Here is a 12,600-nt window from a genome sequence, read left to right as displayed (position 1 = left end):
ATTTGGAGCTGCCAATTTCTTCTGTGCTCCGTTACTCCCAAACTGTTCTAATTTGTTCTCTTAAAATACATTGTGTGCACCTACAGCCCCTTATTTAGAGCTGGCTGTAAAGCAGAAGGTGAGCAAAATGAGCGTCTGACAGCAGCACGAATGCGTTGGCGCATCCAATGTCTGCTAGTGCTGGTTGTTGCCAAGCCTGAGGAATCGTCCCTTTGGTTGGGAGTGGAGCCTCAGCCTCCCAGCAGCTCCCCTGAAATGAGGTCTTTTTCCCAGAGGTGAAGGAGCTGCTGTTTTCAGAAGCAGAGTGAAGCTGTCGTGCCATCTTTTCATCCAACTCGCTCGTTGCCTGAGCGTTTCTGCCATCTGCAAATGGGAAGGCAATTAATTTAAGTATTTAATGAGCGGACTTCCACACCACTTTGTTGTGTTGGAGGACTCGTGGGCTGGCCTAGCCCTGCAGGCAGAGCTCTGCTTCTCGCTGTGGCCGCCTTCAGGTTGGTGCAGATGGGACGTGGGGCGAAGCCTTCCCACAGCTGCCTTCAGTGTGTCATCTGTGCAAAGCATGGATGCTCTCTGTGGCCAGCAGGCCTCACAGGGAAACCTCAGAGATTTTACTGTACTGACACATCTTTTGCTTTACAGTTTTTACTTTACCTTTGAGTTGACACTGAATTTTCACTTGGTGTTGATTTGTGTGCAGGGAAAGAACGGCAAACGGCTGTAAAGCTCTGAAATCACCACCCTCTGCCCACGAGGCTGATGACAGCAGATGCATTCTTCTGGACTCTGTGCTACCTGCCAAAACTCTTTGCTCCTCTGCTTGTGCACATGCCGCATTGAGTATTTGTTGTTGTTATGCAATGGGCTGTTTTGATCCTTCTGTTTTGCAGAATTGCATAAACTGCTGTTGGCTCTGCCTTGTCAGAACGGGAATGCCTGTGCTGCAGCCCTGGCATCAGCAGAACAAACAGCCCCAACTTTACGGGCAGCTGACTTTAGAGGAACTTAAAGATTAATGAAAGCTGACAGGAGGGTGACTGTTGGAGAGGCTGACTTCTGGTGATGTAAAGGAAAAGTACTGGCCATACTGGGGGCTGGTTTCTTAAACTTCCAGTGCAGGCAGTAATCTTGGTGCCCTGATTTGTCTTCTGCTGCAGGACTCAAGCCTGAGGATACACAAATGGGACGCAGGACAAGATCCTGTCCTCAACACTTTGATTTGGAAAGAGCGTGTGATCTTAATGATCTTGTCTTACACGTGTTAATGGACATATCTTGTTCTGAGTGTTGTGTGGCAGCCACTATTGTGCCGTATCAAATTGACGTATCCCTTCTTCTCCTATTGCAGTGAATCAGAAATCTTGCACCACGACAAACAATACGAGCCTTTTTACTCCTCCTTTGTTGCACTTTCAACACATTACATCACTACTGTGTGTGGTCTCAGTAAGTGTTCTCCATCCTCCAATTTTACCCTTGTACAGTGACTGAAGGATAGTGAAAGTAGGCCCAAGCTGTTCCTTTGGGATTTGTCTCAGGCTCCATTTGTGAATCAGATATTAATGTAGAGCACAGAGTGGTTCATTACTGCTGGCAGATGGAAAGGGAAACTTGACTCGTTTTGGTATTTGGGCACCTACTGGGGGGTGGTGGCAGCTTTTTGGTTGCATATTTCTTTTCTCAGCAGAAAGGTAGTTTGGGTGAACTTGTTTTGTGTCCATCAGTTCCTTTTCTCTGAGCTCTGACAGTATTAACTCATAAATGTTGCAAGGAAAGCCATCCTATATGCCTGTGTTAGAAGGCTTTATCCTTGCTTTACTGACATTTCTTAGGTTACATTTTAATGAGACCAAATTGACACTGCATTTCTCTGTTAGACATACAGTGCATGCATGCATTCTGCCTACCATTCTGCTTTATTGAAAGCATTAAGAACATGCTATACCAATTTACTTAAAGACTTGCCCTAATTGGTGCAACCATCTGCTTTTCAGTACCCAGAAACCAACTGCAGTCGGTGGCAGCAGCATGTAAAGTCCTGATTGAGTTCTCCCTTCTGCGTCTAGAGAACCCAGACGAAGCGTGCGCTGTTTCACAGGTAAGCACAGATTTTGACCACGTGGCCCTGAGAGCAAAAATGGACTCTGGCCTCTAATTCTATAAATATTTGCTCTGATGTTGTGCAAAGCAAGAATGCCATCACGATCTTTGCTATGAGATCCGATTGGATCTGAGATGCTGTGGTTACATTACTCATAATGCAGCAGCTGAGGGTAAACGATGCCACAAAATAATTGGAATTGAGATGTTTATGATGTATTTGATACCTTTTCCTTTGTAGAAACACCTCATTCTGCTGATAAAGGGGCTGTGCACAGGCTGCAGCCGCCTGGATCGAACGGAAATCATCACTTTCACAGCAATGATGAAATCAGCCAAGCTGCCTCAGACCATCAAAACCCTCTCTGATGGTGGGTGGTTCAGTTTGTGATTATATTGCTGTGGCAGTGGAGCGAGCTATAGCAAATGTGAAGTGCTTTGATGTATGAAATGACGTTTTGCTGGTCGCCCCGCAGTAGAGGACCAGAAGGAGTTGGCCTCCCCAGTGAGCCCAGAGCTAAGGCAGAAAGAAGTACAGATGAACTTCCTGAATCAGCTGACATCAGTCTTTAACCCCAGAGTCTCAGCATCACCATCTATCATGCCAGAGACGCAGGTAAACAGCCCCAGAGTAAAAGCAGCCTGATTTCTAACATGAATATCAGTGCACTCAAGGACTTCTCTGAGTTCTGTTACTGGTGCACCTTGCTGCTTTGTGGAGTCATTGCAGCGCCCTATATTTTTTGTGCTTCTGTGATATATTTAGTATGTGCTTGATTTTAGGTGGAAGGAGAAAATGAGGATCAAGCTTCCGCAGATCAAACCTCTGCAGCAAAAACAAAAAGCATATTCATTGCTCAGAACGTAGCCAGCTTGCAAGAACTGGGTGAGGATCAGCTTTGTAGCACTGCAGGGATAAAGAGTGCAAGAGCAAGCGTTTCTCTTGATGGCTGTTAGATCTGTTCTGCTTAGAAGCTCTCCCGTGGCACAGTAACAGTAAAACACTGTTTTTGTTTGATAGGTGGCTCTGAAAAATTGCTGCGAGTGTGCCTGAACCTCCCATATTTCTTGAGATACATCAATCGGTTTCAGGATGCTGTGTCAGCCAACTCATTTTTTATTATGCCAGCCACGGTGGCAGATGCCACTGCTGTACGTAACGGGTAAGACTGTGCCATCACTCTTCTTTGGTGTATGCTGGATACACTGTATGAGAGAAAACATTGTGCTGCTCCCACGAGCACTGCATAGATTGCATTGCTGATCCTTAACCTGTGTTGTTACTGTAGGTTTCACTCGCTGGTGATAGATGTGACCATGGCACTGGATACTCTGTCTCTGCCTGTGTTGGAGCCCCTGACACCCACACGGCTCCAAGATGTGACTGTTCTTGCTCTCAGCTGTCTCTATGCAGGTGACTGATTTCCTCTATTTTTAGGTCTCTAAGTCATTCTTGCTTCTTCTCTCTGTTACCCACATGTTCGTGGCTCACCCCACAAGTAATCTTCGTTATGGATGCACCAGTTTGCCCCATACTGCTACTGCAGGGCCTGGGGCAATGTGAGCTTTGTTCCGGTGGTACTGAGGTTCTGATGTGTTCTGCAAGTGCAACTTGGTGACTCAGGACCTTTTTAATAACCTGTAATTTCTTCCCTCTCCTAATGTTCAAAGCATAACGTGTGCATGTCTGATACTGCTTGTTTCTATGTGCTAAATGGGAAGATTGGCTTATAAGAAGACTGTTCCCTTTGCTTATTTTCATCCAGGTGTGAGTGTGGCAACTTGTATGGCCATCCTACACGTGGGTACCACACAGCAGGTACGGACTGGATCTACGAGTTCCAAAGAAGAGGATTATGAAAATGATGCTGCTACTATTGTACAGAAATGTGTAAGTAGATGGGAAGGAGTGCATTTGTTTTGTTCTTTTTTTCCATTCTTGGCAAGTGAAATGTATAGAATTCGTATTTGTTTGGATGCAGCAGATGTATATTATTTCTAGGTATTGGTCTGGCTGATAAAGTAATTGGGTTGGCTAATTGTGGATAGGAAACAGCAATCATATCAGGAGTTTTAAAAGTGTGTGAGCTGGTTTAGTTATTACCCAGTGCTTAAACATTATTGTGGTTTTGTATCTATTTGCAGCTTGAAATCTATGAAATGATTGGACAAGCCATCAGCAATTCACGCCGAGCAGGGGGTGAGGTAAGATCTGTGCCCTTCAGGAAGCTCTTATAATGCTGTTGTGTTCTGGTATTTGGATTCACACTATTTTGTCTTTTTTTTTTTTTTTTTTTTTTCCTCCCTCAACCTTTTGGATGATAGCATTATCAGAACTTCCAGCTGCTTGGGGCCTGGTGTTTGCTAAACAGTCTCTTCCTCATCTTGAACCTCAGCCCCACAGCATTGGCTGATAAGGGGAAAGAGAAAGATCCATTGGCTGCTCTTCGTGTCAGAGACATTATTGCTCGGACGAAGGAGGGCGTTGGGTCTCCCAAGCTGGGACCTGGAAAAGGGTATGTAAAGACCCCCTTGGAGTAGTCATTGTCCATGTAACAGTGCAGAGCAGAATTGCTATAGAGTCTTGTTGGTCTCGCCATGTGAAATTCAAGTCTTGATTCTTGAAAAGAAAATGAGTCACCTTTTCTTTCTCAATTTAGCAAAGCAGTTCCTCAGTCACCTCACTCAATCTGCTTTTTTTTTTTCCCCCCTGCAATTACATTTTATCTTTTATTTTTCTGTAGACATCAAGGGTTTGGTGTTCTGTCAGTGGTGCTTGCAAATCATGCCATCAAATTGCTGTCATCCCTCTTTCAAGATCTGCAAGTGGAGGCATTGCACAAGGTGTGTAGGTAGTTCTTGTGAAACACTTGCCCTTCTCCACTGAAACAGATTTTAAATTCTCTCTTCACTGCTATCCTCCAGGGCTGGGAGAGTGACGGCCCACCAGCAGTGCTGGATATCATGGCTCAAAGCACATCGATCCAGAGAATCCAGCGGCTGATAGATTCTGTGCCACTCACTAATTTGCTGCTGACTTTGCTGTCTACATCATACAGAAAGGTAGGAACTGACGTGCAGCTAGGGAGGTATCTGAGCAACTCCTACTGAGTGTCATTTGCATGGAAAATTCTCTCTTTACAATCTGTGAATATGCAAAGAAGAATTCTGTCAGTGTCAACCAAAGGCACTCTCCCTCCTCGTTTGGAGACGGTGAATTTGACAAACTTGTTCTAACAAAATAGCTCTGTAAGCACAGTGGCATTTGTGAATTTAACGACAAGATGAAAAGGCTGTGTTCAGAACAGATGCTTTCATGTTAAAGCTGTTACTTGAAGTGTTGCTTAAATTCTCAGCATGCATAATTTATTTTCAGCCATCCTGCATAAATTCTGATACAACTTTAAGGGAAAGGAATCTTGAGGAAACTGTTAATAAATCGCTTGACTAGAATTGACTGGAAGCAAATTAAAATGCTTTAGGAAGATAATTTGTTTTCAAATTCTTGTCTTTCATAATCCTAAAATTGAATTTGTTCTGCTGTTCTTGTAAGGCGTGTGTCTTGCAGCGTCAGAGAAAGGGCTCCATGAGCAGTGATGCGAGTGCCTCCACTGATTCAAATACTTACTATGAGGATGATTTTAGCAGCACTGAGGAGGACAGCAGCCAAGGTAATAGAGTTTTCAACAAAGAAATGAAGTCAGGATTTTATGCTGTTTTTCCGATTTTGTGGAAACCTGGCTACTGGGATTTTGCCTTCTTGGGCTAAAATAACATGTAATGCTGAAAATATGAAGCAGTTTGTGAGATCTGTTTGGCAGAAGCAGTGCTGACTGTACTCTTTTATGTAAACTGAAGCCAGAGAGGCTGGTATGTGGCAGGATTTGCTTGAGAAGAGAGTGGAAATAATTTCTTCTTGTAAATTCCTGCTGTAAAACTGCTGAGCGTTGTGACTGGAAGGGAGAAATGAAGATTGCAGATGCCTTAAGTCTGCTCACTGAAGCTCTTCAGGCCTTTACTGTACCAAGTCCCTTGCATGAGGTGGTTCTTTACAATCCTGTGCTTTTGGTTTCTTTGCCTCCTGTGTCAGATGATGACAGTGAACCAATCCTTGGGCAGTGGTTTGAAGAGACGATATCTCCAAGCAAAGAGAAAGTGGCCCCACCACCACCCCCTCCACCACCCCCTTTGGAGAGCTCTCCTAGAGTCAAAAGCCCAAACAAACAGACTGCTGGAGAGAATGGGAACATCCTGGCCAGCCGCAAAGATCCAGAATTGGTATGGAAAGGTCTCCAGGGTTGATGAAATGATGTGTGCTGTAGCTAGCTGGGGTTGCCAGGTAACATGATAAATGTCAGGTATTAAGTATACTGCTGATGGAGGATTGGTTTTGAAGAAGTGTATTTGGTTTACTCCTCCATCAAGTGGAATATTGCTGCTGTATTGGTTATTGCTAGGGAATCAGACTGAAAGAATCAGTTTGGGTTACAAAGGAAGAGGGAAAATGAGGGCAGAGCTATAAGTAAGTTAAGTTGCTGATAGAACGCTGTAAGCGTTGGGGAAAGACAAAAATAAATTCTGCTGCCAAGAGCTTTGGAGACTTGAAACTTTTTTTGGAGAATTACTAAAATTATACCGAGTGCAGTGAGCTGCATTGCAGTGAGTAAAGTAAATCTGCTCTCTGCTGCCAGGGATGTTATTAGGGAACTTGATCTGTTTTGCTGACAGTTCTGGCTTTTTGAATGTTTTCTTATACTCCCTCGGGTTTTGTTGCTTCTACAGCGTGTTTCTCTTTTTTTCTTTTCAGTTTTTGAGCCTGGCTTCAAACATTTTGAACTTTATCACTTCTTCTATGCTGAACTCCAGGAATAACTTCATTCGCAACTACCTGAGCGTCTCTCTTTCGGAGCAGCACATGGCAACACTTGCTAGCATCATCAAAGAAGTGGATAAGGATGGGCTTAAGGGTGAGTGAGCAGTACTTCTCTGTTAGAAAGCACAGATAGCAGAATTTGCAGGTGTCTATTTTCATAGTTCCATACAGAAATCATAAATATGGGACGGCAGCAGTAGTGAATGTCTCGATCTCTGTATGACAGGCACTTCAGATGAGGAGTTTGCTGCTGCACTGTACCACTTCAACCACTCCTTAGTGACCTCAGATCTTCAGTCCCCTGCCTTGCAGGTAAAGCCATGATGAATATATAAATGAAATGAACAAATGTTGGTGTCTGTTAATGCCTCTGTGTGGAGTCTGCACCTGAAGTAGCATGTTGTGATTCCACTTGGCCCTAGAGAATGGTATTTTTCAAACAGAGCTTGGGATATTTTGGATCCAAGTTGAATGACACTTTGCAGTGCATAAGCTTAACATCCAGAGTTCAGGTTAATCCGCTGAATTTTGAAGGTGATGAAGGCTGAAGGAGAAGTGAGTTTGTGTGTTGTGTTTTGGAGACTTGCCTCTGTCCATGTGTTAGCAAGAGGCATTCCTGCAGATTTACTTTGCTGTCAGGATTGATGCCAAAAGGCCTTGGAATTCTCTCAGGAGAATCAAGTTAATCCCTTTGCTTTCGTGTGCTAACTCTGTAGCCTCTAGGTTTCTTTGCTGGGTCATGGGCTGACCTGACCTAACACTGTAAGTAGGGCTGCTTGCCAATCAGTGTATTCAGAGCCTACACTTTTAGTTGTCTGTGTTTAAAAAACCTTTTTTTTTACGCTTTTGTTTTCCCCCAAAAGCAGCTAAACAACCTTTTTGCTGAAGCACCAACTGCAGGCTGATCTGTATGATTCTGCCAAAGCCTAATCTGTCCTGCTGTGATTTTGTGGCGAATGAGTAGAGATCATTAATGCCATTCTGTCCTGCATTGGTGCTGAAGTTCAAAGTGTGTAGTGTTTTAGGTGGCAAAATGACAATGTAAACATCCTCAGTAGCTACGTGATACATTTAGGATTAGAGAAATATTGCTGTATTAGCTCTTTTCAATCTCTGGGAACAATATTCTTTATTCAAATCATGCTTTTAATTAAAGAAAGCAGGCAGGACTTCCTTCTTTTCACCAAGTTTCTGCTTTATTCCAGAACACACTTCTTCAGCAGCTGGGGGTTGCCCCTTTCTCAGAAGGTCCATGGCCTCTCTACATCCATCCCCAAAGTTTGTCGGTGCTCTCAAGACTTCTCCTCATTTGGCAGCATAAAGCCACTGCCCAGGGAGACCCTGATGTCCCAGAATGCCTTAAAGTTTGGGAAAGGTGAGATAATTTTATTTTAACTTGAAAGTCAGTCATCATCTTTGTGAAATCGCCAGTGTTGATTAGAAGAACAAGCAGAAAAATGAAACAATAAAAAGATTTCTCTAAGCTCTGGTTAAAGAGATCTTCAAGACGTATCTAAGCGAGAAGAAAAGGAGTGCATGAACTTTCTGTCCTGTTGTCAGGTTTGTGGGCACGCTGAAGCAGAATGCCTTGCAGGGGACCCTTCCCAGTGACGCAGAAGATCTGAACGTTGAACATCTCCAGCTGCTGCTGCTTATTTTTCACAACTTTTCTGAGAGGGGCCGCAGGTCGATCATGACGCTCTGTATCCAGACAATCGTGGAGCTGACAGTGAACATGGACACCCAGCAAAGTTCTGTACCGCTTATTGTGGCACGCCTGCTCTTGGTGTTTGACTATCTGCTCCATCAGTATTCCAAGGCCCCCGTGTACTTATTTGAACAGGTAAAACTTTGTGATGCTGAAATGTAGTTCATTGCTCAGCAGAGATCTGTGGCAGACAATCGTTTGGTGTGTTCTGATCTCTTTGGTTTTGTTACCAATCTTTCAGGTTATAATAAGAGATCAACTCCAGTTGTTGATTCCTAATGGCAGATTCAGTTAGAGCATGCATTTGTGATGTAACTGCTGTCCTAATAAATCCCGCTGAGGTCAGGGTGAAAGCCCTGCCTTCATCTTTCATGGCTATTTTGGGTATTCACACACCATTTCAAATGCCTTGTATGCACTGTTCTTGCTTTAGCTTGTCTCTGTTGAGTTATGACACTGTTCTGATTAATGAGATGCTAATATTTTGTGTGAGGCTTTTTCAGTAGTTGGAAGCTTGTTAGGTAGGATCCAGGGCTTCCCTCAGAAGCTGAGAAAACTGTTGTAGGAATGGGATTGTTTGTATTTTATGGCTCTTTGTTTTGTTACTGTGGTTCCCCTGCTTAATGACTTAATGCTTTTCTGCTTAGGTGCAATATAATTTGCTGACTCCACCCATTGGTTGGGTGAGTGGATCCCAGGACAGTAGCAGACGAACTTCTGTTCCACTCTATCATGGTTTTAAGGAGGTGGAAGAAAACTGGACCAAACACTGCTCATCAGGTAAGAAAGAACACGTGAGCAGTTTTTTCTTCCAAGATTTGCTTTTGCAAATAAGTGTGAGCCATTCCTATGGCCTGGGTACATTTTCCTGCCTTTGACAGGCATACTTAAAACAGACGAAAATGCATGTAGTTATGCTTGAACGATTTTAAACAAAATTATTGCTGTTTATCACTTTCCAGATGCAGTTCCACAGCCCAGGTTCTACTGCATCCTATCTCTAGAAGCTTCTGAAGATGACCTGAACCGTCTGGATAGCACGGTACTGGGATTTATATGTAGAGACCTTTCTGTAAGCCTTCCAAGGGCAGCGTTGGCTTGAGAAGTGCCAGGGCAAACTGATGAGAAGGAAGGGCCTGATGCAGTGGCTAGAGCAGGAATTTTATCCAAATGGAGTGAAGAGTAGTGGCTGAGTAAGATAATGTGGGATTCTTTGTTTGCACTGAGTTGTGTGTCAGGGAAGTCCACTTGCAAATTCAGATGTGCTACTATGAAGCTGTGTTGGACAGCTTGTAATGCATACGATTCAGTTATTTATGCTGCAAAGCAGAGTCCTACCATATCCCCAGTTATTTCTCAGTGCTGCTGAAACATCTGAGGCAAAGATATGATAAGTAGGGTTACTTTCCCATTAGTTTGATCAAATTCTCTCAGAACACCTGACAGAATTAACTTCCTGAAGTCACGTTTTGCATAGTTTTGGTATGTGGGCGTTTTGAATACTTAACAGAAAGTAAAAATAAGTGCAGATGCAAAACAGTGATCATGACTTGTAATCTCTTGCAGGTTTGTGAGGTCCTTTTCTCTAGGACTATGAAGTATGATGAGCTTTACACAGCGCTGACTTCACTACTTGCAGCAGGGTCACAGTTTGATACACTCAGGAGGAAAGAGAACAAAAATGTCACTGCACTGGTAAGACTGTATGTGTTGCTGGAGTGTTGTCTGTGCTGAGGAGTAACAGATTTTCAGTCTTATTGTTTTCAACAAAGTATTAAAAGTATTCTGGACAGTGGTTGGAGTAATGGAGAACTTAAAAATCCTATGGCTAATGGTAATCTTTTTGGTGGTGGTATATCACTGGAGGATTTTTAATCTATAGCATGTTTTAGACTTACTGTTCCTCCCTGGTAATGCCAGTAGGTCTGCCTGGAATATGATGAGACAGAAAAATCTTGTGTAATCCTTCTTTTTTTTTCTTTTTTCTTTCTTGCTCCTCTTCCTTCTATGCCTCATTGCATAATATGACAGAAATTCAGTTCACCACGCGTTCGCCCAGTTTAGCACATCTACATGAGTCTATGACTCTAGTTTATGAGTCTAGAGCCCTGATGAGATAATTTGAGCAGCTATAATGCTGGAAACTGTGATCTTCCTTTACGAATTTATCCAACCATGCTTTTGTTTAGGAAGCCTGTGCACTTCAGTACTACTTCTTGATACTGTGGCGGATACTGGGGATATTGCCTCCATCCAAAAACTACATGAATCAGTTGGCTACAAACACACCAGAGATGAGTGAATGTGATATTTTACACACGTTGCGCTGGTCTTCTCGCCTGCGAATCCCATCTTATGTCACATGGATCAAGGTTACAGTCTTGTCTTCATTGGGCTGTTTTGTAATGTTGTTTATTAGTAAGAATGTCAGTTTCTTGTTCTGTGCTTAGTGCATGTGGGATTTGTTGTGTGGGCATGGTGAGAAGTGGGAACTTGTCTGCGTTTTTGAAGTGTTCTAGCCTGGTAGTTGGCAGAATGCTTAATTATAGAGCTCTTCTGAAGTGTGGTCTTCTTCTGGCATCTGTAGGATCACCTTACCAAGCAGGGGATGAAAGCTGAACATGCTGCTTCTCTCATTGAATTGGCCTCCAACAAGTGCAGCTCAGTAAAATATGATGTGGAAATAGCAGAAGAATACTTTGCTCGACAGGTGAACTGATGCAGATGTAAATGTGCACATGGAACGTCTGTTCTGGTGGAGTGATTTACACTTACAGTTCCATTCCTTTGTATTTTAAGATATCTTCATTTTGTGGCATCGATTGCACAACTATTCTCCAGCTGCACGAAGTTCCCAGCTTGCAGTCCATTTACACCCTTGATGCTGCAATTTCCAAGATCCAGGTTTCTCTAGATGAGCACTTTACCAAGCTAGCTGCAGAAACTGATCCACACAAGTCTTCAGAGATGACCAAGAACCTCCTACCTGCTACACTGCAGCTTATTGACACTTATGCTACATTTACCAGGTAAATCCATGGCATCTCTGATAGAAATGATGTTTCCTTCTGTACGTGAGGGTTTTTATTTTATTTGTTGTTTTGGCAGAGAGAGGTTGGTCTGTTAATAGTCCAGTCCAGTTACTCTAACTTAGATCCTTCAGACTGACCGTTGTTTTTTAAAAGAAGACAAAGCTATTCAAGCTGTAATGTGGTCATTATTTCTAAGTAGCTAAGTAATCTTTCAAGATTTTCCTGCAAGTTTGTAAAATCAGCTTTTCCTTCAAAGATGAAACCTCTTCTTACCACTCTGTAGCACAGTGCTGCTTAAGGTTATTTCACTCATTATTGAGACTGTCAGAGACCATCAGAGAGAGGAGGGGGGTGTTAATTCTTAGATTAAGAGTCTGAAGTCTTCTAAACTCTCATTAGCCCCTATGTAGAAGAAAGCAAAAGTAAATCAGCTTTTTCTTTTGAGCAGATGCTTTTGCTGGTAAGAAGCTTAGAGGAGATAAAAGCCTCGAACTCTCTTAGTGGTATCACATGAAGTGCGGGGCAGAACTTCACAAGTTTGCTTTCTTATCTGTCACCATATTGACACATTTAGTTATGAAATGCAGAACTGCTTCCTTGAAGTGAATCCTTTCCCTCATGAATGCAGATCTTACTTGCTACGTAGCCTCTCTGAGGAGGGCTCCAGTGAGAACAGACCTTCTGAAGAGAAGCTACGAGGTTATGCTGCTGTCCTGGCCATTGGATCCAGCCGTTGCAAGTCCAATACTCTAGGTAAGCATCCTGCAGAGCTCAGATTTCCTTTTGTGCACAGGTGAAGCTTTCTGCAATGTTTCCAACGTTCAGCTTCAAAGCTGTGTGCTGGCTAATGTGTTCTTTTTCCTTTACCACTGTGTTCAGATCACTGT

The 12,600-nt window shown here is 43.2% G+C and overlaps 1 protein-coding gene across 4 annotated transcripts in view; it reads left to right on the top strand.

The window, feature by feature from the left end:
- The window catches only part of UBR4 (ubiquitin protein ligase E3 component n-recognin 4), a 68,302-nt gene that overhangs the window by 2,439 nt on the left and 53,263 nt on the right, over positions 1 to 12,600 (top strand). For all 4 annotated transcript variants that reach the window (XM_052691787.1, XM_052691786.1, XM_052691784.1 and 1 more), the window contains exons 2-26: positions 1,349 to 1,446; positions 1,995 to 2,098; positions 2,342 to 2,471; positions 2,577 to 2,716; positions 2,884 to 2,986; positions 3,122 to 3,263; positions 3,390 to 3,514; positions 3,867 to 3,991; positions 4,246 to 4,305; positions 4,426 to 4,616; positions 4,845 to 4,944; positions 5,026 to 5,163; positions 5,654 to 5,771; positions 6,191 to 6,378; positions 6,908 to 7,067; positions 7,200 to 7,285; positions 8,179 to 8,348; positions 8,534 to 8,816; positions 9,329 to 9,461; positions 9,644 to 9,723; positions 10,248 to 10,376; positions 10,871 to 11,053; positions 11,269 to 11,391; positions 11,481 to 11,710; positions 12,342 to 12,466. In XM_052691787.1, the coding sequence (XP_052547747.1) occupies positions 1,349 to 1,446; positions 1,995 to 2,098; positions 2,342 to 2,471; positions 2,577 to 2,716; positions 2,884 to 2,986; positions 3,122 to 3,263; positions 3,390 to 3,514; positions 3,867 to 3,991; positions 4,246 to 4,305; positions 4,426 to 4,616; positions 4,845 to 4,944; positions 5,026 to 5,163; positions 5,654 to 5,771; positions 6,191 to 6,378; positions 6,908 to 7,067; positions 7,200 to 7,285; positions 8,179 to 8,348; positions 8,534 to 8,816; positions 9,329 to 9,461; positions 9,644 to 9,723; positions 10,248 to 10,376; positions 10,871 to 11,053; positions 11,269 to 11,391; positions 11,481 to 11,710; positions 12,342 to 12,466 (3,464 nt within the window). The remainder of the gene's footprint in view (positions 1 to 1,348; positions 1,447 to 1,994; positions 2,099 to 2,341; positions 2,472 to 2,576; positions 2,717 to 2,883; positions 2,987 to 3,121; positions 3,264 to 3,389; positions 3,515 to 3,866; positions 3,992 to 4,245; positions 4,306 to 4,425; positions 4,617 to 4,844; positions 4,945 to 5,025; positions 5,164 to 5,653; positions 5,772 to 6,190; positions 6,379 to 6,907; positions 7,068 to 7,199; positions 7,286 to 8,178; positions 8,349 to 8,533; positions 8,817 to 9,328; positions 9,462 to 9,643; positions 9,724 to 10,247; positions 10,377 to 10,870; positions 11,054 to 11,268; positions 11,392 to 11,480; positions 11,711 to 12,341; positions 12,467 to 12,600) is intronic.

Source organism: Tympanuchus pallidicinctus, unplaced genomic scaffold (assembly GCF_026119805.1).
Source record: "Tympanuchus pallidicinctus isolate F22 unplaced genomic scaffold, pur_lepc_1.0 scaffold29, whole genome shotgun sequence".
Taxonomy (NCBI): Eukaryota; Metazoa; Chordata; class Aves; order Galliformes; family Phasianidae; genus Tympanuchus; species Tympanuchus pallidicinctus.
Note: the sequence above shows the minus strand (reverse complement) of the source record. Positions and strands in the feature narration are given on the sequence as shown.